The sequence below is a fragment of the Zeugodacus cucurbitae genome, chromosome 4 (genome assembly GCF_028554725.1).
Source record: "Zeugodacus cucurbitae isolate PBARC_wt_2022May chromosome 4, idZeuCucr1.2, whole genome shotgun sequence".
NCBI lineage: Eukaryota > Metazoa > Arthropoda > Insecta > Diptera > Tephritidae > Zeugodacus > Zeugodacus cucurbitae.
The window spans coordinates 43,577,541-43,604,864 of record NC_071669.1 but is presented as its reverse complement, the minus strand read 5'-3'; the positions used below and the strand labels follow the sequence as shown (position 1 = coordinate 43,604,864).

The following is a 27,324-nucleotide window of genomic DNA, read 5'->3' as shown; positions in this document are numbered from 1 at the left end:
CATGAATTGAGTATAGGTTCTCATTAAGCTAGATTAAGATGATTCAATATAATACAGTTAAAAGCGAATTAACTTTGCCGTCTGTTTAATCTATTATACAGTTACCACCTAATATAAATAAACCGTATTAAATACAAAAAAAATTTTAGATTAGTGAATACCCGTTTGGGGGATTAATTGGTATTGAATTGCAACACTGTTTAAAGTAAAACAACTTTTCAAAATATTTAGAAATTTTGAACATTTGTTGGGCAGTTGTGATACGTTAAGGTCGACTTAGGTCAGTGTTAAAACGCTAGTGTCATTGGTGACTTGTAAAAAGTTTTCGAAAATATCAAATCCATTATTGATATAAGAAGTGGTTTTGTCTCATTAAATAAGCGAGAATTGAAGCCTCATTTGTCATAGACCAATGTTAACAACCAATCGTCTTTTCGCACAATGTCAATGCCAATGAGTAATTTAAATAACAGCGGATATAATACCGGATTTGGACACGGTCACCAGCCTTCAGCACCGGGGGCATATGTAAGTAACACTAATTTCTAACATCTGATTTTATTGCTATTTTTTGTATCTAATGTAATTTTTTACAGGTTTATTAATAAATTATTTAATATTTAAATTTTAGTATTATAAATGCGTGAAGATCTGTGAGATTATACATACAGTAGCGTCCGAAAAAAAAACAGGACGACATTCATGATTTAAAAAAACCGGTTACAACCGGTTACCGGCGCAAATACCTTCAACTCCCACAGCAGCCGGTTCTACGCACCGGAGTTGACCGGATTTTATCCGGTCAAGGGCTGCCCTTTCGGCGATCTAACCCTGTTTGGATCGGAAATACCATTATGAAGTTTATTTTTGAGGTTATTTCGTTATATATGGCCTTTAAATTCTTTCTGATATTCAGAGTGCTGACAATGAAAAAATCAATTATAACGTGAGGACGAATGAATGCAATATGTTGTTTCTGAAGCTTTTGATATTCCGAAAATTAATTTAATCAATGATACCGAGTTATATTGTAATATGAAATTTTCAACGAGATTTGAAAAGCAGCCATTATTTGTTGAACATTTTATACATATTAACGCATAAACAATTCAAGACATTATAAAACAGTAAAAAACTTAAAAACCTAAGTTAAGCCGTGAATGCGCTCGCGTAACCGCGTTCTAGCACATTCGGCATAATTGTTATTTCCTAAATAATTAATATCGCCAAATCACATCTAGCGTACATATGTATATTAGTCGGCATTGGATTAATATGTATAATAGAATCAAAATACAGTGGAACTTCTCTAACTCGAATCGCCATAACAAAAAAAAAACTTGGAATTAGAGAGACTTTGAGTTATAGAATTTTTTTTAAAACATACAATTTTTCAAAAAGCTGTAAACTATAGATTTATACACAGTTTTAATTTTGATATTTTTTTTTCGCCTCCATATGATATAGAGGGCCTTTATTAAAATTCGGCCAAGATAGTAACATTTTAAATTTTGTATTATATCCTGGTCGAAAAATTAGATTCATGGAAGGAAATTTGTATGAAAGTGGCACTCTATTGCCTCTTCAAGAGTTCGAGTTATGGAGAACTTCGAGTTCGGAAAGTTTGAGGTATGGAAAGAAGGTTGTATGAAATTTAATTCCCAAACGCTATTGCCATTACAAAAGTTCGAGCTATGGAGATCTAGTTATAGAAGTTCGAGTTATGGAAGTTCCACTGTAGTTTGACATATTTAAAAGCCATGCATGAATCTACACATAGTATATTTTATATTTGGAAACATGTATGTACATATACTAATTCAACTGATAAGAATTAGTTTAACCAAAAGTATACAGTTTTTATCTTAATTTTTTCGTTTATTTCCTGTATGACTTACGCTTAAAAATGGAAACAATTTTGGATAACACCTTCGATTTCGCAATAATATTAAACAAAAGCTCTAAAATTACATACATATATAATTTTACTATTAATGTATTTCGCTTTAAAGGGTTTTGTGCCAGGACAAGTGCAAGGCGGTTATATGCCGACCTACGGTGAGGCTCTTACGAATTACGGTGTTCAGCAACTTCCATATGGCGGCGGCCACCAACCTTCTTATGGTGGTCAACAGCCACCCTATAACGGCATGGTCCAACCACAACCGCAGTATAATGGTGGTCCACAAGGTCCAATAGTTAAACAACCGGGAATGCCACCAGTAGTGCAACCAATGTCAAAAGCGGGTAGGTTCTACATTTATATTTGTACGTACATACATAAATCGATTGTAACTACAGTGGAACTTCCATAACTCGAACTTCTATAACTCGAAGTTCTCCATAACTCGAACTCTTGAATTGGCAATAGAAGGCAACTTTCATACAAATTTCCTTCCATAAATCGAACTTGGTCAGGCCATAATACAAAATACAAAATTTTACTATCGAGACAGAATTTCAAAAGAGTCCCTCTATATTGTACGGATGCAAACAAAAAATATGATATTACCCTTATGGATTGCATAAATCATCTCAAAGTCTCTCTAATTCCAAGTTTTTTTTGCATTATGGTGATTCGAGGTAAAGAAGTTCCACTGTATTTTATTTACAAAGCACATATTCAGACGTATTTTTTTCTATGAAGACATGATTACAACAACTATTTTTTACGACGTCAAAAACTATTTTTGTTTTGCATTTGCCTATTTATATCAAAAGAACTTAGGGTTTTTTTGTAAAACCGCAATTGTTTGTAAAACATATTCTTAATCAGCGCTCACTTATCTGTTGTTTAGCAGTTCCTACTTATTATTTGTTCAAATAATATGGTTACGGCAAGCAAGGAAAGGCTAATAAGATGCCCTCTGAATTACTTAAAATATCTCTCTTAGGCACTGAGTTATTTATGTTCGGTATTAGGGACCTTGAAAAGTTATAGTCCGATCTCGACAATTTTTTCACAAGTGATACCTCAGCTTAAATATAATATTTGTGTTATTCCGCTATCTTCATTGGTTCCTAATATATATGTACATATGTGTGTATATTATAAAGTGAAGGAATCAGATGGAATACAAAATTTAGTTATATGGCAAGTGGGCGTGGTTCTGAACCGATTTCGCCCATATTCCGTATCATCAGGGTGTCAAGAAAGTATTCTCCATTATTTTTAAATCTAAGTTCAGCTTCCTTCTTCCATTTCTTCTGTCAAATTTAGTGTTTCTGACGTTTTCCGTTAGAGAGTTAACACACTTTTAGTGATTTTCAACACAACCTTTGTATAGCAGGTGGGCGTAGTTTCCTCCATTTTGAGATTGTATAAGGAAATGCCTGAAGGATTCCCACGTCCACCGAATATCGGGCTATTGTATGTGGAAGATGTATTGTCAAAAGAATTGAATTTATGCGACCTGAGCTTATCGACATCGATTTTTTTATTTTCCCTCTCAAGATATCTTCAATCGAACTTTTGCAACTGGAAGATAGTGATCGGATCCGATAACCGCCTCCCTAAACTGAAAATGCAGAAATTCTCTATCTGGTTTTCGGATACATTGTCTGGGGACACCTATGTCGCCTTGTGACACTCCTTACGAGAACAATGAGGCACCTCATCACCTCTTTCAATAACTGTGGGTCTCCGTGTCAGCCGAGTTCATGTTTTCCCATCATTTTTAAAGTTCCGCGGCTTATCATTCTTTGCCAGGAGCTGTGAGGGAGGAATGTTCCCAGACATCATTCAAACAATTTTGTTACAAACATGTATTGTTGATTTGTAACCGGTTGTTGCGGCTTCATTAGTATGTATGCTACTGAAGCTGGTTGATTTCGCGTGCAACTTGGAGATATATTTTGCTTTTAATTTACTATAATATTAAAGTTATTATAATGATTCATGTTGTTGTTATGATAATGTAAAATATTCTACAAACATTTATCACAAAGAACGATAGCATTCATATTTGAACAGTCTCTAATTGATCATTAATTTAACAAATGACTCATGTTAATATATTTTCAGGCGACTTGCTGAGTATTCCACGCGGCTTGGAGCACCTTACAATGATCGACAAGCTTTTGATTCAACAAAAAGTCGAATTAGTGGAAGCCTTCACCAATAATAATAATAAATTCTCAATAAAAAATGCGCTCGGTCAAAATATATATTACGCCGTAGAGGATACCAATTGCTGCACTCGTAATATGTGTGGAACAGAACGTCCTTTTGATATGAAAGTTTTCGATAATTTCCGTAACGAAGTCATCCATATGTATCGTCCATTAGCCTGTTCGACATGTTGTTGCCTACAATCAATGGAAGTGTCCGCACCAACGGGCAATGTAATTGGCACTGTCGAACAAGAATGGTCCATCTGTTCGCCTTCATTTCGTATTAAAAATCACATTGGCGATACTGTGTTACGCATTGAGGGTTCTACTTGCTCCCTCATATGCGGTCAAGTAGAATTTAAGGTAAATGACACGTTTGATTATGGATTTGGTTAATTATTATATATACGTTTACTATTATTAGGTGGTTTCTCTAACCGGTGAAACTGTGGGGAATATTTCAAAACAATGGTCTGGTTTATCACGCGAAATATTCACCGATGACGATTTCTTCGGTATTACCTTTCCGATTGACTTGGATGTGCGCATGAAAGCTGTTCTGTTAGGCGCTACCCTCCTTATTGTAAGTACATTTTCGTTTATTATTCAGCTGGGCCATACTACTACATATAGCGTTCAAATTTCATATTTGTGTAAATATATACATATAAAAATACATATTATAGTGTAACCGTTAAATCGCATGCGTCGTGGCGAAAATTGTTTGAACTAAGGTAAAGCAAAACTCAAATAATTATGAGAAAGTGATAAACAGTAGTTGGCTAATAAATGTACATATGCACTTACATATGTATTAATTATATGTATGTATATAATAAATATTGAAATTTTAGTTTCTTGCATATGGGCATTTCCGCCAGAAGGTCCACCACAGACAAATATTAAACATTATTAGAATTACAAAGTTTTTGCATACTTTCATAGGGAAATATTTAAATTTATTTATATTAAATTTATATTAAATTAAGATATACGAAAGCCAAGTCGCATTGTAGCTCCTATTTTACATTTAATTTTTATACAATTTAATTAAACAAGTAAGGAAAGGCTAAGTTCGGGTGCAACCGAACATGTTATACTCTCGAAATTTATTGGTATATTTTTATACTCTCGCAACCTGTTGCACCGAGTATTATAGTTTTGTTCACATAACGGTTGTTTGTGTCACCAAGAAATATAAGAGTTAGATATGGGGTTATACATATGTACATAAATGATCAGGATGGCGAGTGGATTTGAAATCCGGATGTCTGTCCGTCCGTCCGTCCGTCTCTCCGTGCAAGCGATAACTTGAGTAAAAATTAAGATATCCTAATGAAACTTGGAACACATATTCCTTGGCACCCTGAGGAAGTTGCTTTCGAAAATGGGCAAAATCGCTCCACTGCCACGCCCGCAAAATGGCGGAAACCGAAAACCTATACAGTGTCATAACTCAGCCATAAATAAAGTTATGAAAATGAAATTTGGACTATAGGATCGCATTAGGGAGGGGCACATTTGGATGTAATTTTTTTGGAAAGTGGGCGTGACCCCGCCCCCAAATAGGTTTTTTGTGTATAACTCACAAACCAATAAAGCTATATAAAGCAAACTTTCTGCAGTCGTTTATTTTAGCCATTTCCTTATACAGTCCAAAAATTAAAAAAAAGAAATCGGATAATAACCACGCCCACTTCCCATACAAAGGTTAGGTTGAAAATTACTAAAAGTGCGTTAACTCACTAACGAAAAACGTCAGAAACACCAAATTTTACACAAGAAATGGCAGAAGGAAGCTGCGCTAAGATTTTTTTACAAAATGGAAAATGGGCGTGGCGTCGCCCACTTATGGGTCAAAAACCATATCTCAGGAACTACTTGACCGATTTCAATGAAACTTGGTTTGTAATAGGTTCTTACATCCCAATGATATGTTGTGAAAATAGGTCAAATCGGTTCACAACCACGCCTACTTCCTATATACCAGAACTTTGAAGACGATCTGAATCGTTTACTTTACAATATATAAAGTAAGCACTAGTGAAGATATCGGTGCAGAACTTTGCACAAATACTAAGTTTATAGTGTGGCAGCCCCATTTTAAAAATCGCCGAAATCGGACCATAGGTTTTCAAGGCCCCATATATCGAACATGAGGACCTCGGTGCTTCTAACCTAATATTAGGGTTTCCAACTTTCAATGGATTTATATCATATATATGACGAATATGTGGGTCAAATTGTGTATTATATAATATTAATAAAGTTAAATAAATTGCGAGAGTATAAAATGTTCGGTTACACCCTTCCTTACTTGTTTTTGTTGCACTTTGGTATTGTTCGGCTCTTGACATCTGTATCCCATGCCTTTGTTGCATGATTTATGCAATCCATAAGTGTAATATTATATTTTTTGTTCGCCTCCATACGATTTAGAGGGACTCTTTTAAAATTGTCCCTCGATAATAAAATTTGAAATTTTGAATTTGCCCTTGTAGTAAAGTTCGATTTATAGGAGGAAATTTTTATGAAATTTGCCTTCTTTTGCCAATACAAAAGTTCGAGTTATGGAGATCTTCGAGATAAAGAAGTTCGTGTTACAGAAGTTCTACTGTATTATAAAGTGAAGGAATGAAAAGGAATTCAAAATAGAGTTATATGGGAAGTTGTCGTGGTTGTGAACCGATTTCATCCGATTTTCCACACGCGTCATCAGGGAAATATTATATACCGAATTTCATTGAAATCTGTCGAGTAGTTCCTGAGGTATGGTTTTTGACCCATAAGTGGGCGATGCCACGCTCATTTTCCATTTTGTAAAAAATCTGAGTACAGCTCCCTTCTGTTATTTCTTCTGCAAAATTTAGTGCTTCTGACGTTTTTCGTTAGTGAGTTAACGCACTTTTAGTATTTTTCAACCTAACCTTTGTATGGGAGGTGCCCTTGGTTTTTATCCGATTTCAACTATTTTCATGGTGTATGGTGGAGTACGTAAGGAAACCGACTGCAGAAAGTTAGCTCTATTGGTTTGCGAGATATATACAAAAAACCTATTTGGGGGCGGAACCACGCCCACTTTCCCAAAAAATTGCATATAAATATGGTCCTTACTAGGACATTTTATGTGTTCTCGGTTTTCGCCATTTTGTGAGCGTGGCATTGGCCCGATTGTGGCCATTTTCGAAAGCAACCCTCTCACGGTCCAAGGAACATGTGTACCAAGTTTCGTCAAGATATCTCAATTTTTACTCAAGTTATCCGTTGCACGGACGGACGGACAGACAGACATTCGGATTTTGTTTCGTTTCGTCACCCTGATCATTTTGATATATATAACCCTATATCTAACTCCTTTAGTTTTATGACTTACAAACAACCCTTATGTGAACAAAACTATAATATGCTCTTAGCAACTTTTGTTGCGAGAGTATAAACAGAAACCTTGTTCAAAAAATAGAAGGTTTGTGATTCGGGTAACTACTTAAAATTTAAAAATTGGAAATTATGTTTTGTCTTATAAAATTGACTTAAGTATGTGAATAGATACTTTTACACTATTTATTTACATATGAGCAAAAATATCAATGTGCACAAAATAGTACAAATGGAGTCAATATGAATGCGATTGTAATGACGAAAATGCCCATATATTATATTTTATTAGCTATTATTAAAATGATACATTGAATATTTATATCTAATATATATATATTCTTATTACTTATTTCAGCATGTAATCTTCTTTAAAACATAAGAAATTTAAATGTAAAATTTATCACAATAGCAAACCATTCGAATGTGAAAAAACACTAATTTTTAGGATACATATATGAATTATGACTAGTACGTCACGAAGCCTAAGTAAATAGCATTCAACTATAGCAAACATGTTAGTTTCAGATTGGTGTCAATTAAAACGCTTCGATCGCTTTTTTCATTTATCTTTGCATTTTGTATAAGCTTATGTACTAAGTTAAAAAAATCATTAGTAAGCAATTTAATGTACGTATGTATATATTCACTAAATATTTATGTACAATAACTATAAAGATTAAAGCCAAGCAAAGTTCTTGAATTTTACGAATTGATTTACCGGAAATGTACATTATTAAATAATCGTCATATCAAGCTTGTATTAATTAAATTTTAATAACAATTTTCGTACCAAAAAAACTTAAAAACAGTCTAAAGAAATGACCACTTTAATGCTTAATTAAATTGTTTTGATTCTTTGTTTCTGCTGTACAACAAAGTTCAATAACAACAACAAATGAATTCACTATCGTAATTTATATATATCTCAATAAAATAGTTTTACATCTTGCACAATAAGGATAACCACGGGAGTATAGCCGAATCAATAATAGCTTGCCATTCATTTCGACTTCTGCAAAACTTTTCACCTTCTAGTGCCGTTTCATCGGATGTTGACAGCATCTACGCTTCTGCACCATAAAGCATGACAGGAATAATGAGCGACTTGTAGAGTTTGGTTTTGGTGCCAATTGTTTGTTTGATGACAAGCCTGGAGAAAGCAGAACTAACAGCGCCGTTATTAATGTCAAAGACCTTGATATCGCACTCTTTACTCTTTTGTAAAATATTGTATCCTGTCTATTTAGCTCTGCGGTTCTTATTATTTTCTCCAGTATCAGGTTAAAGAAATCACACAATAAAGAATCGTCCTCTTTGAAACCCCTTTTGATACCGAACTGCGCTTCGGATATTATCCAACGTCAGTTTGCATAGCCGTATAAGCTTTGGGATACCTTATTCTGACATGGCGGCAGCTCCATTTCGTGCTTTCGAAACTTTCACTGTCATTCAGCTGTTTGGAAAAGTGTTCCTTCCATAAAATCAGTGTACACTGGTTATCAGTGATTAGAATATCTCCTGGGTTCCTATATCAGAATGCTCCGGTCTTAGAAATGTTAAATTGTTAAGCATTCTGCCAGTTTTTCAAGCTCTCTTACTCACGCATTTCGGCCTCTTTTTGGGTATCTATCCTCCTCGATCGCAACGCTGATAGATCGGAAGTCTGCTTTCTCTCCACTGCGAAACGGCAATCCTCATCGTACGCAGTGAGTTTGAGATGCATTTCCAAAGTTCTTTTATATCGAGATGTTCATGAGCAGAAGTGTAAGGCGAGTAGAAAACTGCTCGGCTGTCTGTTGTAATTGCAACTTGTCGTCGTACAACCTTCCTTGAGTTTGTTGACGGGCGTTCTTTGCTATATTGGTCCACGCACGTCTAGAACACTGGAAACATATCTTTCTATCTATCACAACATGATCGATTTGGTTGAGCGATTTTCGCAAGACACAAGAATATTCATGAGCCACGTAGTTCTCGGACCGCAGCGAAGTCGATCTGCCTCAAACCGTGTGACGATATTTCTTGACCAATGATTATAAAAAATGCAAGAAATCATGAATTCTATATTTTCGGTATTTCTATATATTATACAATTGCATGAATTGAGTTTAGATTCTCATAAAGCTATATCTATTAATTTCAATACATCGTTACAGGTGCTACTTAATATAAACTATATTAAATACAAAACATCTTTCGAGTAGTGAATACCCATTGGAGGGATTAATTGGTATTGAGTTGCAACACTGTTTGAAGTATAAAAACAAAAAAAAATTGAATGTTTTTTGTGCAGATATGAAATGTTAAGGTCGCTTTAAGTCAGTGTTAAAACGGTAGTGTCATTGGTTACATGTAAAAAGTTTTCATAAATATTCGGAAATACCGTTATATGAATTGGTTGCATCTCATTAAATAAGCGAGAATTGAAGCCTCATTTGTCAAAGCTTTTCTTGTAAAGCGTCTTTTCGCACAATATCAATTCCAATGAGTTATTTAAGTAACAGCGGATATGCGTCCAGATATGGAGTTAGATATGCAACGAGAACGAATATAGTTAACACATCTCTAGCGGCCGTTCACCAGTCGTCAGCACCTAGGGTAAGTAACACTAATTTCTAACATATGATACTACTTTAGAGGTTTATTATTGTTGTATATTGTTAATTTTTTTACAGGTTTATTAATACATTATTTAACATATAAATTCATCTTGGTAGATATTTTAGTATTATAAATGAGTGAAGATCAAAAAAAAAAAATAGAGCAATTCTGTATGATTATACATATAGCAGTGTATGTAAACATAGCAGGACGACATTCATAATTTAAAGAAACCCGTTACAAATGCGTAAATACCATTATTAAGTTTATTTTTGAGGTTATTTCGTTATATGTGGCCTTTAAATTCTTTCTGATATTCAGAGTGCTGACAATGAAATATTCAATTATAACATGAGGACGAATGAATGCGATATGTTGTTTCTGAAACTTTCGATATTCCGAAAATAAATTTAATCAATGATACCGAGTTGATCGTCTTTGGTTATCCAGCCGATTCCTTTCCCATTATGTAGGCCTAATTATCTTGGTAATGCTATTGTAATCCTCTACCTACTACCTTCATAGTATGTGATCGACAGAAATTACCTCAAAAAGTTTTTGGAAGTGTGATAAAATTCAATTAATCCTAAGAACGCCTCAGACTTCTGAAATGAAAATTTCAATATAAAAGGTACATATATTGTTATACCGTAATATGAAATTTTCAACGAGATTTGCAAAGCAGCCATTAAATAGCTTTTTTGAACATTTTACACATATTAACGCTTAAACAATTCACGAGCTTATAAAGCGGATAAAAACTTAATAAAAGTTTCTTAACCTGAAGATAAGTCGTGAATGCTCTCGCGTAACCGCAGACATTTTCTGGACAGCACATTTGCCGTAATTGATATTTCTTAAATAATTAGTATCGCCAAACCATACAAATGTGTAAGCTGGAATTGGATTTTGGTATGTATAATACCAAGATAATACGAATTTGAGATATGTATTTAAAAGCCATCTACATATGTGCCTACTCATATATTTTGTATTTGGAAACATGTCCATATATTACTACAACTGTTGTATAGTGTTTTAATTGTTTCGAGTATTTCCTGTATGATTAACGCTTAAAATCACCAAAAAATGTTGATAATAACCTGGATTTTGTAATAAAATTAAACAAAAGCGCTATATTTATTATTATTATTATTAATGTTTATTTTTTCACTTTTGGCGGCATGGTCCAACCACAGGCGCAGTATAATGGTGGTGGTCCAGGTCCAATAGTTCAGCAACCGGGAATGCCAGAATCAGGTGAGTTCTACATATCTGTACATTAGGGTGGGTCAATTTGTATGGAGCAAAAAAAATGCACCAAGCGGTTATCAAAATCGTAAACTACGATGAATTCTAAAAAAATTTGCCCAAGAAACCATGGGTCTAAAATCAAAATGGAGCTTCCGGTTTTTAACGAGAAACTTTTCATTTTGTTTTTTTTTTTCATATGTAACCTATCCACCCATAAAAATTAACAATTTCATTTTATATCTATATATAAAGCAAAAACTTAACTGTTAAGGGCCAAAGAAAATATAATATACTTCTAAAGTTCACAATTAATTAGTTTAAGGTCTTGTTTGCTGTCCATCCTAGATGTTGCGTTTCGACTTGCAAACGTGACTGCCATAACACCATCACGATTTTTTTCTATAGTTCGACGTGAAACGCTAGTTAGCAGTTGCACAAAGCGCTCGGTTCCTTGAATATGTGGAGGAATTTGTGGATCCGGAAGTGGAGGATTGCCAAATTCTATGTATTCGAGCAAATGGTCATAGGGTGTGTTTGCAGTGAAGGGCGGCTCCGACAAAATGCTATTGTTATCTAAGTTTATCATCTCAACATAATCAGTGCAGTCAAAATTTATAGTTGGTTTTTTGTAAGCTCTTAATTTTGTTGGGTCGTAAAGTATTTCACGATAGTATTTTTTTATAGCCCTCTGGCGCACTTCTTTTCTGGCATCAAAAAGCATTGTTAGTAGAACATTTTCTGAATGTGCAAGATATGAGTTATTTTGAACAACATTATTTACAATTTCGAGCAGATTTTGTGGTAAATATTAAAAATACCGTTATATGGGAGGTGGCCGTAGTTTTTGCCCAATCTTAATCATTTTCATAACCTCACCTAACTAGGTACAATCTAAAATGTGTATCAAATTTACACGAAATCCATAAAGTAGTTCCAGAGATTTATATATGCACTCAAATGTGGGCGGTGACCTGCCAAAATTTTCATATAATCGGATTTCTGGCTGCAATACAACACCGAATACCAAACTCAAGATGTTTCTCTTCAACAGTTATTAAAATTTCTGATCTTTAGTGTTTTCAAAAATTACCGTTATATGGCAGGTGGGCGTGGTTTTTGCCGCTTTTGATAATTTTCCAAATATCGCTTACATAGGCATAATGTAATACGTATACAGAATTTGAAAAAAATCGGTGAGGTGGTTCCAGAGATATACATATGAACTCATAAGTGGGCAGTGCCACGCCCCCTATAAAAAATTTCTGTACCGTCGAATTTTCTGCTTAAATACAACATCACATACCAAATTTGAACAAATTAGCTTCGATATCTACAAAACAAGCAAACAATCGACAGTGGAATAGAAATTGGATTTTTTTTTATAAAATACAATATACAAAAGTTTCTCGTTAAAAACCGGAAGCTCGATTTTCATTTTAGACCCATGGTTTCTTGGGCAAATTTTCTTAGAATTCATTGTAGTTTACGATTTTGATAACCGCTTTGTGAAGAAAAAAATTGACCCACTCTACTGTACATACATATGTACATATATAAATCGATTGAAGTTTTGTTTTTCACTTGCCTTTTGTATCAAAAGAATTCACGTTTTATATAAAACCGAAATTTTTTACACAACACATTTTTAATCTGTGCCCCCTTAACTATTGTTTAGCAGTTCCTACTTATTATTTGTTCAAATAATATGGTTACGGGCGAATATGTTGGAACAATTAAAAAATATTCGTAGAGTTTTTACTAAATTTCCAACTAAAAAGTTGTATTCGAATAGATAATAAACTCATAACTCTTCCGTGCTCAAATTAGTGTTACATATATATTTATTAAATTAAATTATGAATATCGGATCTTAGTACATTTTCTTTCAAGAAATAATAAAGAAAAAATTTTTTGTAATATTTTCGGAAATCCATCATGTATGTTTCGAAAGTTCAAATAATTATGGAGTAGTGTCCGACCGATACCCAATTTTTGGCTGATGCCCATTCTTTCATGAACAAATTTATTTAGTAAACTAGTATAGTAACAAAAGAAAAACAAAAACAAATAACATCACATAATAAGTAAAAAAAATCAGTTCATATATAAATTGAAAGTGTTTTTTAATTCAATTAATATTCAAATCTAATAACTTATTTTTATAATCTAGATAGAAAAAATAATATTTTCTTTTCTCAAAACAAGTTCTACGTCAGCAATAGAGCTTTTTTCCCTTCTCCTTAAGGACAGAAAGAAAGCTTTTTTGGGAGGTTCTTTTACATACACCTCATAGTCCAAACCAGCACCAAATGATTATTACCTGTTCCCATCTATGGCGAATGACATGCCGATGTTGAATTTTGTGGCCGATGCCGATTAATCGGTCGGACTCTATTATGGAGTAGAGTTTTCGATTACCAAATTATTGTAGTTTGAAAATATTCCATATATGACCTTAAGATAAACTATTCGTAATTGTTTTGGTAATTTCGCCTATTGTGTGAGCTATAATGGATTCCAAATAAGTACCGCACTTTATACTATTTATGCACTTAACGTAGTAATAAACAAGTAAGGAAGGGCTAAGTTCGGGTGTAACCGAACATTTTATACTCTCGCAATTTATTTAACTTTATTTATATTATATAATACACAATTTGACCCACATATTCGTCATATATATTGTATAAAGCCCATTGAAAGTTGGAAACCATAAAATTAGGTTAAAAGCACCGAGGTCCTCGTGTTCGATTAATGGGGCCTTGAAAACCTATGGTCCGATTTCGGCGATTTTTAGATTGGGGCTGCCACACTATTTACATAGTATTTGTGCAAAGTTCTGCACCGATATCTTCACTTGTGCTTACTTTATATATTGTAAAGTAAACGATTCAGATCGTCTTCAAAGTTCTGGTATATAGGAAGTAGGCGTGGTTGTGAAGCGATTTGGCCTATTTTCACAACATATCATTGGGATGTAAGGAAACTATTACAAACCAAGTTTCATTGAAATCGGTCGAGTAGTTCCAGAGATATGGTTTTTGACCCATAAGTGGGCGATGCCACGCCCATTTTCCATTTTGTAAAAAAATCTGAGTGCAGCTTCTATCTGCCATTGCTTATGTGAAATGTAGTGTTTCTGGCGGTTTTCCTATATATTATATATTATAGCTCTATTGGTTTGCGAGATATGTACAAAAAACTTGGTAGGGGCCGGGGCCACGCCCACTTCCCCAAAAAAATTACATCAAAATATGCCCCTCCATATTGCGATCCTTTATACCAAATTTTATTTCCATAGCTTTATTTATGGCTTAGTTATGGCACTTTATGTGTTTTCGGTTTTCACCATTTTGTGGGCGTGGCAGTGGTCCGATTTTGCTCATTTTCGAAAGCAACCTTCCTATGGTGCCAAGAAATAAGTGTGTCAAGTTTCATTAAGATATCTTAATTTTTACTCAAGTTACAGCTTGCACAGGCGGACGGACGGACGGACGGACAGACAGACATTCTGATTTGAACTCCACTCTTCACCCTGATCACTTTGGTATATATAACCCTATATCTAACTCGTTTAGTTTTGGGTGTTACAAACAACCGTTATGTGAACAAAACTATAATACTCTCTTTAGCAACATTTGTTGCGAGAGTATAAAAATAGAAAACTCAATAATTAGATTATTATTGAAGATTGAGATAGATTCGTTATTATGCATTACAACGAACGCCATATTTAACTGATTTTTCTTAGTTGCAACAAAATGTATCCATTGATTTTGATTTTGTGATAAGACTTTCAGTTCACAGTAAGTTTTCCCCAGTTTCCAAGTTTTTTTTAATTTTTCCACAGTATTCCCACCGATCCGAATCGGATTGATGGCTATTGTATGTAGAAGACGCATTGCTAAAAGATAATCTAATTTATCCGACCTGACCTTATCGGCATCGAGTTTTTTATATTCCCTCTCAAGCTATCTTCAATCGAACTTTTCCAACTAGAAGATGGTGATCAGATCCGATAACCGCACTTTGACTTTGACTTTGAGATTTCATCGTTTCATTAGTATGTATGCTACTGAAGCTGGTGGATTTCTCGTGCAACTTGGATATAGTATATTTTGCTTTTAATTCATTCGGAAATTATTAATGATTCATGTTGTTGTGATAATGTAAAATATTCTACAAACATTTATCGCAATGAACGAAATCATTTATTATTGAATAGCAATTTGAGGAGATCTAAAATCTTAAATTTAAATTCATCATCGATTTAACAAATGACTCATGTTTATATATGTATGTATTTTCAGGCGACTGGATGAGTATACCCGCTTGCATATCGCATTGTCTACGCGGTTTGGAATACCTTATGATGGTCGACCAACTTTTGGTTGAACAAAAAGTCGAATTTCTGGAAGCATTGACCGGCTTTGAAGGCAATAATAAATTCGTAATTAAAAATTCGCTCGGTCAAAATATATATTACGCCGTTGAGGATACCGATTGGTGCACGCGCAATACGTCTGGGTCGAACCGCCCATTTGATATGAAAGTTTTCGATAATTCCCGCAACGAAATCATCCATATGTATCGTTCATTATCCTGTTCGGTATGTTGTTTCACCTGTGTCCCAGAAACTATGGAAGTGTCCACATCAGCAGGCAATGTAATTGGCATAATCGAGGAAGAACCGACCTTCGGGTCAACTTTATTACATGTCAAAAATTACTTTGGCGAAAATGTGTTACGCATCGAAGGAATTGCTCCAGAATTTAATGTAAAATAACACTATTGCATTTGGAATTAGTTCATAATTATATATACGTTTACTATTATTAGGTGGTTTCTCTAACCGGTGAAACTGTGGGGAAGATCTCAAAACAATGGTCTGGTTTAGCACGCGAAATATTCACCGATGCCGATTTCTTCGGTATTACCTTTCCGATGGACTTGGATGTGCGCATGAAAGCTGTTCTTTTGGGCGCTACCTTCCTTATTGTAAGTATTCGACTGCTAGAGCACTCAAATTTCATATTTGTATATACCTACATACATACATTGAACCAAAAAATCGTATACATAGACTTTGACTTTGGACTTTGAAGTTACTTATCTCTTAAACTAATTAAGATATTGACTTGAATTCGAAAGTGAGATAAATTAAGATTTCTCCGACAAATAAAAAAATAAAATAACTCCGTATTTGTTTATTGACCTTTTTTTCTTCAAAAACTAAAAACGTTCAAATGAAATTAGCATACCGAAATATGCGGTTTGGCGATACGCAATCAATAGCAGCCAAAATAACGGTAATTAGTAAATAAATAACTGTATTTAAAGTGTTGTCAACGGAGGTGTACACGTTTTTTTGGTTCCTATAATCGGAGTTATTTTAATTTTTCGGAGAGAAAATAATTTTTCTAAAATTAATTTTAAGTACATTCAAATAACTCATAAAGATGACATTGAGTATATATAATACAACATATCTATATATTATTTATTACTTATTAACTTTTACTATTTTTATTATTTTTCCAGGATGCCATGTACTATGAAAACAACTAATCGCAATCTATAATCTATTCGAATAAAAAAGTTCGAATGGTTGAAAATATTATGACGTACTAGACACCGTCACCTTCAAACCGAAGTAAAAACGAAAACTAAATTTAAACCAATAAGGAAAGGCTAAGTTCGGGTGCAACCGAACATTTTATACTCTCGCAATTTATTTATTTAATTTCATTAATATAACACACTATTTGACACACATATTCGTTATACATATTGTATAAAGTCCATCACGGAGACATATTATTAAAAGAAAGATTTTCCCTCCGAATTTCTTCAAAATATCTGAGAGACTTACCTATATTTTCGGTGAAAAATTACCTTTAGGCACTGAGTTCTTCATGTTTGATATCAGAGGCCTTGAAAAGTCATGGTTCGATTTTGACAATTTTTCCACAAGTGATGTCACAGCTCAAATACAGTATTTGTGTAAAGTTTTATTTCGCTATCTTTATGGGTTCCTTATGTATACATTATAAAGTGAACGAATCAGAAGGATTCAAAATTAAGTTATATAGGAAGTAGGCGTAGTTGTGAACCGATTTCACCCATATTCCACCAGTGTCATCAGGGTATCAAGAAAATATTATATACTATATAATATAATACTATATAATATAATTTCATTGAAATCTGTCGATTAGTTCTTGAGATATGGTTTTTGACCCATAAGTAGGCGACGCCACGACCATTTTCCATTTTGTAAAAAAATCTCAGTGCAGCTTCCTTCTGTCATTTCTTATGTAAAATTTGGTGTTTCTGACGTTTCTCGTTAGTGAGTTAACACACTTTTAGTCATTTTCAACCTAACCTTTGTATAGGAGTTGGGCGTGGTTATTATCCGATTTTTTTCATTTTTGGACTGTATAAGGAAACGGCTAAAAAAACGACTGCAGAAAGTTTGGTTTATATAGCTTTATTGGTTTGCAAGATATATACAAAAAACATATTTGGGGGCGGGGTCACGCCCAATTTTCCAAAAAAATTACATTCAAATGTAATGCGATCCTATGTTCCAAATTTTATTTTCATAACTTTTTATACTCTCGCAACAAAGTTGCTACGAAAGTATTATAGTTTTGTCCACATAACGGTTGGTTGTAAGTCCTAAAACTAAACGAGTTAGATATAGGGTTACATATATCAAAATGATCAGGGTGACGAGAAAAGTTCAAATCCGGATGTCTGTTTGTCCGTCCGTCCGTGCAAGCTGTAACTTGAGTGAAAATTGAGATATCTTGATGAAACTTGGAAGACGTATTTCCTGGCACCATAAGAAGGTTAAGTTCGAAAATGGGCGTAATCGGACCACTGCCACGCCCACAAAATGGCGAAAACTGAAGACACATAAAGTGCCATAACTAAGACATGAAAGCTGCACTCAGATTATTTTACAAAATGGAAAATGGGCGTGACATCGCCCACTTATCGGTCAAAAACCATATATCAGGAACTACTCGACCGATTACAATGAAACTTGGTTTGTACTAGTTTCCTTACATCCCAATGATTTGTTGTGAAAATAGGCCAAATCGCTTCACAACCACGCCTACTTCCTATATAACAGAACTTTGAAGACGATCTGAATCGTTTACTTTACAACATATAAACGAAGCACTAGTGAAGATATCGGTACAGAACTTTGCACAAATACTATGTTAATAGTGTGGCAGCCCCATTCTAAAAATCTACGAAATCGGACCATAGGTTTTTAAGGCCCCATATATCGAGAACGAAGACCTCGGAGCTTCTAACCTAATATTATGGTTTCCAACTTTCAATGGACTTTATACAATATATATGACGAATATGTGGGTCAAATTGTGTATTATATAATATAAATAAAGTTAAATAAATAAATTGCGAGAGTATAAAATGTTCGGTTACACTCGAACTTAGCCCTTCCTTACTTGTTTTTAATAATTATTATAATCAAATATGTGTTGCCTTATAAACGCAACTCAAAAAAAAGAACAGTTTAAATCAATGTGCCTTGTAATACTCAGAAAAAAAATTTTTTTTGGTTCTTTGTTTCTGCTGTTAATTGTCTAGTATTGCCTCGTTATTAATGCCAAAGATATCGATATCATCCACATATGCAGACAACTTACATTTTTGTAAAATATTGTAAATAGACAAGCTCTGCGGCTCTTATTATTTTCTCCAGTATCAGGTTAAAGAAATCACACAATAAAGAGTCGTGCTCCTTAAAACCTCTTTTGATACCGAACGGTTCGGAGAGGTCATTCCCGAATCCGATATATCCGATAACGCTAGTATGTATAGCCGTATAAGCTTTGGGATACCTTATTCTGACATAGCGGCATGGAGGCAGGTCCAATTGGAGCTTTCGAACGGGGCTATAAAGTCGATAAAAAGGTAGTGAGTTTGAGATGCATTTCCAAAGTTCCCTTATATCAAGATGTTCATGAGCAGATGTGTAAGGCGAGTAGAAAACTGCTCGTCTGTCTGTTGTAATTGCAACATTCCGTCGTACATCGTTTCTTGGGTTTATTCACGGGCGTTCTTTACAGTACAGACGCGAATGCGTATCTTCACTGCTACAAGACTGATCCACAGCCGAGTTGGTTGGAATCGGAATCTGGTACTACAGACAACCATATATCGGACCGCAGCGAAGTCGATCAGCCTCAAACCGTGTGACAATATTTCTGACGAATGATAATAAAAAAATCAAGAAATCATTAATTCTATATGTTTGTTATTTCCATATAATATATAATACAATTGCATAAATTAAGTTAAGTTTCTCATAAAGCTAGATTAAGAGGATTCAATACATCGTTACAGTTACCACTTAATATAAACTCGAATAAATACAAAATAACTTTCCAGTAGTGAATATCCATTGGAGGGATTAATACCAATGCAGTTGCAACACCGTTTAAGCCAGTGATCGGCATTGATCGCCGAGCTCTCTCTGAGTGCGCACTGATTTCAGAGCATCATCAAAGATGACGACACGACAAGACATAGCTAGAAATGTGGCTTTGAAGCTATCGCCTTGAACATTTTGAATACCGCAGGGACATATCAAATAGCAAATTCATTTCAATAAAATTTACATATTTTATACCATGTGAAATTTTTTGTTCAAAAAAATTATAAATAGGTCGATTTTATTTTATTTTATTTTCCACTGATTTTATCAATACTTTTAACGGTAATACTTCTGGTATACTGACTTTTCTGACATGAGCTGTCAAAAATTCCTTCAACTTGCATTGCCACCAACTGAAAATGAGAGATCAGTGAATTCGGATTGTGGAAAAATTACATTCGTATCATGTCATCTTTCACAGCGAGTAAGACGTATGGTAAAATTATACGTATAAAACCAAATGCAATGATTTTATAAAAATTTTTATAACATTTTCATTATTTAATTTATTATTATTTTTTGTAATTCAGTTCATAAAAAAACAACTATTAATTTTCCAACTCCATTCACTTTTTTAAATGTTAGTAATATAATAAATAATTGATTTGTTAATTAGAAGAGAAACTATCGAATTTGTTTCCCATAAAAAATATAAATTACATGAAATTTACTTATGCATTTATGAAGACATTATACATATTTCTACGCAGTAATATCGTTTGATAATATGTGTGAAACTAACGATTTTTATGAAACCAGTGTTGGGCCTAAATTCACTAGACTTGAAAAAGTTCAGAACCAGTAGAACGTATTACTTGGTTAGTTGAGTAGCTCTCAACACTCTACACTCTCGCAAAATAAATTGTTTGGGTGTATGAGTTTGCCGACCACTGGTTTAAAGTATAAAAACAAAAAAAGTTTAAACATTCGTTGGGCAGATATGAAACGTTAAGGTCGATTTAAGTCGGTGTTAAAACGCTGGTGATATTGGTGTCTTGTAAAAAGTTTTCATAAACATTACAAAATACCAATCCCGTTATAGGAATTGGTTGTGTCTCATTAAATAACCGGAAATTGAAGTCTCATTTGTCAAAGATTTTCTTGTTAAGCGTCTTTACGCACAATGTCATTGGAAATAATTAATATAGATAACATATCTCAAGCGGACGTTTACCAGTCGTTAGCACCGGGGGTACATGTAAGTAACACTAATTTCTAACATAAATATGATATTATTGCTAGTTTTTGCTTCTACAAATTCGTTAGTTTTTTTACCTCACCTGGTAGTTACTACTGGAATCCAACTTTGGGAGAACAATTCCTTTATTCTTATTGCAGAACATGCTGCTATTTTGTGAATATCAAGACATCTGATGCAGAAACAGTCGGACATGACTTGAGTGCACCAGTAACTACTGCACATGCTGCTCTTTGTATTCCATTTAATTTTCTGATGTTGTATTGCTTCTTTTGCGCTGGCCACCATACCAATGCTCCATATGTAAGTATTGGTCTAATGAAAGCCGTATACATCCATGATTATACAAGGTTTAAGGCCCCAATTCCTGCTGGCGATATTCTTGCAAATGTAGTAGACCATATAGGTTTTTTGTTCTTATTTTCAATATTCGTTTTCCAGTTTAGTTTGATGTCAAACTCCACCCCAAGTATTTAGCTGTGGGAGTCAGAGACAGTGTTGTACCATTTAGTACTGGAAGATAAAACTGGGGAATTTTGGTTCTGCTTGTGAACAGCATCAGTCCTGTTTTAATAGGGTTAATACCTAGTCCATTGTTCGTAGCCCATAGGTTTAACCTGCGTAGTGCCCTTTCCTTAATCTCATTGACTGTTGAAGCAAACATATTTGACTCTCTTTGAATTTCACTCAATTTTGGCCTTTTTGCACTTTTCATTTTATTTGCAATGACGTGTACACTCAGGAAAATAAATAAAAGTGTTTTCTTGAATCTGAATAATGTACTTAGTATAATAAATACTTTCTTTTATATGAGAGTTTGATTTGTTGATACTACATCGATTTAAAGTCACTACATGTAAGTGTTCCGTTTTTTTGTCATTCCTGTACCTTTCTAGTATCTTCGGTATGAATAATGTGAGTCTTATAGGTCTAAAATCCTTAGCATTTTCGTGTGTTCTTTTGCCTGGTTAGGTAGGAATACCACTTTATTTCTTTTCCAACTTAAGATGTAAGACTTGGTATGATGCTTGCTTTGTATATATTTTCAAGCCTTTTGCAGCATTATGGGCATAATTCCGTTTGGACCTGCCGCTTTGAATGGTGAGAAACTATTTGTGGCGTATTGAATTCTCCTTTTGTCTACTATCAGGTCTTGGTAGTCAGCTGCGTTTGCAGGTGATTCTGGTTGAACCTCCGTTATTGCCGTTTGCTGCATTAACATTTTGCTGCTGCTAGCATTTTATTCAGCCAGCGGATTCTCTGCAACTTTCTATTGATGTGTGGAACGAACACCATGAGTCATTTTTGGCTCTTCTGACTGCTTTTTATAGTTTGAGTTGGAGGCCTACAAAGGTGTCTCTGATTTTAGCAACGCTACCCTTTAGGAAATCCAGAGAGGCCTGGTCCGCGCACTTAATGACCCTATAATCCCTAAGAGTTTAAGAGGAGTCAAACTCCAGGTGGGGACCCGCAGGATCCCGACAGTCTGACGTCGATTTTAACGCATCTTTTCTGCATTGTGCTTGGTGAGGAGGAGTTGCCGTCAATAATGGCTACTTTTAGGTTGTCTCTTGCTACATCGTAACGGCAGACATTTTCTAGAGTGCACATTCGACTTAATTGTTATTTCTTAAATACAGTGGAACTTCCATAACTCTAACTACTATAACTCGAAGATCTCCATAACTCGAACTTTTTAATTGGCAATATCGTTTAGAAATCAAATTTCATAAAAATTTCCTTCCATAAATCGAACTTTTCGACCAGGGCATAATACAACATTTAAAATTTTACTATCGAGGCATAATTTTAAAAGAGAAGAACAAAGAATATAATATTACACATCGATATATTTAGTTTTTTATTATTCTACATATATATAAAGAATAAGAATATAAATATGTAAGATAAGCAATATGTAAGAACACATACAGTCCACTACTCTTAAATATTTACATATGTTCAAATATATAATTATTATTAATTAATTTATGTTTATTTTTTCGCTTTTGTCGGCATGGTCCAACCACAACCGTAGTATAATGGTGGTGGTGGCTTTCAACCAGGGCCTGGATATGGTCCACGAGATCCAATAGTTAAACAACCGGAAGTGGAAATACCAGAACCGACAATGGTACCAGTGGGTGAGTTCTACATATCAGTACATCAGTACATACATAAATCGATTAAGGTTTTGTTTTGCATTTATCTTTTTAGATTAAAAGAATTCACGTTTTATATAAAACCGAAATTTTTTACACAACACATTTTTAATCTGTGCCCCCTTAACTATTGTTTAGCAGTTCCTACTTATTATTTGTTCAAATAATATGGTTACGGGCGAATATGTTGGAACAATTAAAATATATTCGTAGAGTTTTTAGTAAATTACCAACTATAAAGTTGTATTCGGATAGATAATAAACTTAAAACTCTTCCGTGCTCAAATTAGTAATATATATTTATTACATTAAATTATGAATATCGGTTCTTATTAAATTTTCTTCTAAGAAATGAATATTATATAGTTATTTCTAATATTTTCGGAAATAGTTTAAATTCATCAACTTCTGCGGTGCTGTCCTGTTGCAGGAACACTCTCATATTCATAGTCAATCGTATGGTTTTCACGTAGTGTTTGTCGTAGTGTTTGTCGAAAATCGCCTTCTAAAAGTATCATTGGGCCACCTAGTAGCGACGATTATTATTCCACAGATCTTTTATTGTTCTGTCAAGTGCTTCAAGTTTGTGAGCCATTATGCACTCATCTCATATTATCAGTTTACAATTCTTCAACACTTTTGCTAGGTGTTTCATTGATTTGCATGTTTAACGGAAGCTTTAGTGCAGAAAGTGACGTTCTTCCACCTTGTAGTCGCGTTGCAGCAATTCCTGTAGATGCGAGAGTCAACGCAATGCCATTTTGAGATCGTATTGTTGACAAAATCAATGATATCGAATACTCTTTTGCTGCTCATACAATAATGGAACAATTCTTCGTACTTGTTGGTACATTCGGTACATCTCTGGTTTGACGATTTGTCGCTGGCATATAAATTTCAGTGAATAGTTTGCCACTAATAATAATGAACAATTTTTCAATCAACAGCAAATCATCGTTCATTCGCAATTCTGAATTCCCTGTTGCCATTTGCCACTTTGAAACTTTTCCGAATTTTTTAGATAGATAGATTTAAAAAAAAAAATAAATAAAAACAAGTGAGGAAGGCTAAGTTCGGTTGTGACCGAACATTTTATACTCTCGCCATTTATTTATTAAATATTATATAATACACAATTTGATATTCGTATAAATAATTCGTAATTATAAAGTCCATTGAAATTGGAAACCCTAATATTAGGTTAGAAGCACGGAAGTCCTCATGTTCGATATATGGGACCTTGAAAACCGATTTTTAGAATGGGGCTGCCACACTATAAACATAGTATTTGTGCAAAGTTCTGCACCGTTATCTTCACTAGTGCTTACTTTATATATTGTAAAGTAAACGATTCAGGTCGACTTCAAAGTTCTGGTTGTGACCAGATTTGGCCTATTTTCACAATATATCATTAGGATGCAAGAAAAATATTACAAACCGAATTGCATTGAAATTATTCGAGTAGTTTCGGAGATATGGTTCTTGACCCATAAGTGGGCGGAGCCACACCCACTTAAAATTTTGTATACCAATTTGGGTAGAGCCCTTCTGTACCCTCTTTATAATGAAATTTAAGGTTTCTGTTGTTTTCCCTTACTGAATTAAAGCATTTTTAGTAGTTTTCAACGTAACCTTTGTGTGGGAGGTGGGTGTGGTTATAATCCGATATCCATTTTTAGACTATGTATATAAGGAAATGCCTGAAAAAACGACTCCTGAAAGTTTCGTTAATATAGCAATAGTAGTTTACGAGATATATACAAAGAACTTAGAAGGGGGCGGGGTCACGCCCGCTTTCCCAAAAAAATTACTTCCAAATATGGCCCTTACTAGGGCGATCCTTTGTAACAAATTTATTTCCATAGCTTTATTTATGGCTTCGTTATGGCACTTTATGTGTTTTCGGTTTTCGCCATTTGGTGGGCGTGGCAGTGGTCCGATTTTGCCCATCTTCGAAAGCAACCTTCCTATGGTGCCAAGAAATAAGTGTGCCAAGTTTCATCAAGATATCTTAATTTTTACTCAAGTTACAGCTTGCAAAGACGGACGGGCGGACAGACATCCGGATTTGAACTCCACTCTTCACCCTGATCACTTTGGTATACATATATAACCCTATATCTAACTCGTTTAGTTTTGGGCGTTACAAACAACCGTTATGTGAACAAAACTATAATACGCTCTTAACAACTGTGTTGCGAGAGTATAACAATTAAAAAAAAAAATTTTATGGAAAAAAGTTAGTTTTTGGAATTTTCCGACTTTTCCTCAGGAAAATTATACTTTCTAAACCTTCCCAGATACACAACGAACAACATCTGAAAATTCCATCAAGATTGGTGCAGTCGATCACGAACCTTATCATGAACGATGGCATTCATATTAGAATAGCAATTTGAAGGGATCTAAAATTTAAATTTAAATTCATCATAGATTTAACAAATGATTCCTATTAATATACTTGCAACCGACTGGATGAGTATACCCGCCGTCAAATCGAATTGCCCACGCGGCTTGAAGTACCTTACGGTGGTCGACCAGCTTTTGGTTAAACAAAAAGTCGAATTACACGAAGCCTTCACCTGCTTTGAAAGCAATAATAAATTCTTAATTAAAAATGTGCTCGGCCAAAAAGTATATTAGGCCGTAGAGGATAACGATTGGTGCACACGTAATATGTGTGTGCCAGCACGTGTTTTTAATATGAAAGTTTTCGATAATTCCCGCAACGAAATCATCCATATGTATCGTCCATTAGCCTGTTCGGCATGTTGTTTCACCAGTGATCCACACGCAATGGAAGTGTCCGCACCACCAGGCAATGTAATTGGATCTGTCGAGGAAGAACCGACCTTTGGTTCAACTTTATTTCATGTCAAAAATCGCATTGGCGAAAATGTGTTACGCATCGAAGGAATTTCACCAGAATTTAATGTAAAATAACACTATTGCATTTGGAATAAGTTCATAATTATATATACGTTTACTATTATTAGGTGGTTTCTCTAACCAGTGAAACTGTGGGGAGGATCTCAAAACAATGGTCTGGTTTAACACGCGAAATATTCACCGATGCCGATTTCTTCGGTATTACCTTTCCTTTGAACTTGGATGTGCGCATGAAAGCTGTTATTTTGGGCGCTACCCTTCTTATTGTAAGTATTCGACTAATTATAATTATTTGAAAGTAAATAAAATTTATTTAAAAAAAATTAAGTTTTATACGAAAAATTAAAAAATAATTTTTCCTCCAAAAACTAAAAACGTTCGTCAAATGAAATTAGCATACCGACATATGCGGTTTGGCGATACGCAATCAATAGCAGACAAAAATAACTTTAATTAGTAAATAACTGTATTTAAAGTGTTGTCAACGTAAGTGTACACGTTTTTTTTTGGTTCCTATAATCGGAGTTATTTCAATTTGTTAAATTTTTCGGAGTGAAAATAATTTTTCTAAAAATAATTTTTCTTCTCTAATAAAGATAACATTGAGTATATATGTATAATAACACATATCTATATATTATTTATTACATATTAACTTTTAATATTTTTGTTATTTTTTCCAGGATGGCATGTTCTTTGAAAACAAATAATCTCAATCTATAATCTATTATCTATAAATCTATAAATATTATAACTTATTTCCTTATCTATGCATTTTGTAGAAACTGTGGTACTTATTCAAAAAAATTACTAAAAAATTTTAATGTACACATATGTGAACTCATTATATATGTATACCATATACAATAACTATAAATGTTATAAAAATGTTTACTGTTATTTTTATAAATGTAATTTTTTTTCTAAATAATTAATACACTATATAATTAAATTGTCATATAATCGTACCAAAAAATTAAAAGAACAGTCTAAATAAATGACCACTTTAATACTCAATGACATTTAGATTTAGACACAGTTTAATATATTTATAAAGCTAAAAGTTTTATGTACATAATGTTAAAAAATGTATTCTGTGATTTTGTTTGGGTCTTGACATCTATATGTCATGCCTTTGTTACATAATTTATTCAATCCATAAGTGTAAAATGATATTTTATGTTCGCCTCCATAAGATATAGAGGGACTCTTTTAAAAGCAGAACTAACAGCGCTGAGCTCCTTTATATGGGC

The 27,324-nt window shown here is 33.9% G+C and overlaps 2 protein-coding genes, 1 long non-coding RNA gene and 1 pseudogene across 4 annotated transcripts; 3 read left to right on the top strand and 1 right to left on the bottom strand.

Moving 5' to 3' along the window:
- Nucleotides 1–123: 123 nt before the first annotated feature.
- Nucleotides 124–26,801, top strand: LOC105221143 (phospholipid scramblase 2-like). Of its 2 annotated transcripts, XM_054229480.1 has the most exons (8): nucleotides 124–528; nucleotides 2,013–2,247; nucleotides 4,025–4,476; nucleotides 4,538–4,696; nucleotides 23,059–23,164; nucleotides 25,483–26,116; nucleotides 26,179–26,337; nucleotides 26,755–26,801. In XM_054229480.1, the coding sequence occupies exons 1-6, from the start codon at nucleotides 442–444 to the stop codon at nucleotides 25,566–25,568; spliced, it is 1,125 nt and encodes a 374-aa protein (XP_054085455.1). In that variant the 5' UTR covers nucleotides 124–441; the 3' UTR covers nucleotides 25,569–26,116; nucleotides 26,179–26,337; nucleotides 26,755–26,801. The 2 variants fall into 2 exon arrangements, with proteins under 2 accessions (XP_054085455.1, XP_011196178.1); XM_011197876.3 differs by lacking the exons at nucleotides 23,059–23,164; nucleotides 25,483–26,116; nucleotides 26,179–26,337; nucleotides 26,755–26,801 and adding an exon at nucleotides 7,847–10,014.
- On the top strand, nucleotides 9,954–18,079 carry LOC105221146 (phospholipid scramblase 1). Its single transcript, XM_011197882.3, has 5 exons — nucleotides 9,954–10,089; nucleotides 11,292–11,352; nucleotides 15,645–16,123; nucleotides 16,186–16,344; nucleotides 16,888–18,079. Exons 1-5 carry the CDS (start codon nucleotides 9,976–9,978, stop codon nucleotides 16,912–16,914), a joined length of 840 nt encoding a protein of 279 aa, XP_011196184.1. The 5' UTR covers nucleotides 9,954–9,975; the 3' UTR covers nucleotides 16,915–18,079.
- LOC128921540 (uncharacterized) lies at nucleotides 21,103–22,812 on the bottom strand. Its single transcript, XR_008470980.1, has 2 exons — nucleotides 22,614–22,812; nucleotides 21,103–22,527 (listed from the first exon to the last, which is right to left on the bottom strand). It is a non-coding gene; the product is annotated as an uncharacterized LOC128921540 (long non-coding RNA).
- On the top strand, nucleotides 25,625–26,801 carry LOC105221145 (phospholipid scramblase 2-like; annotated as a pseudogene).
- Nucleotides 26,802–27,324: the final 523 nt, after the last annotated feature.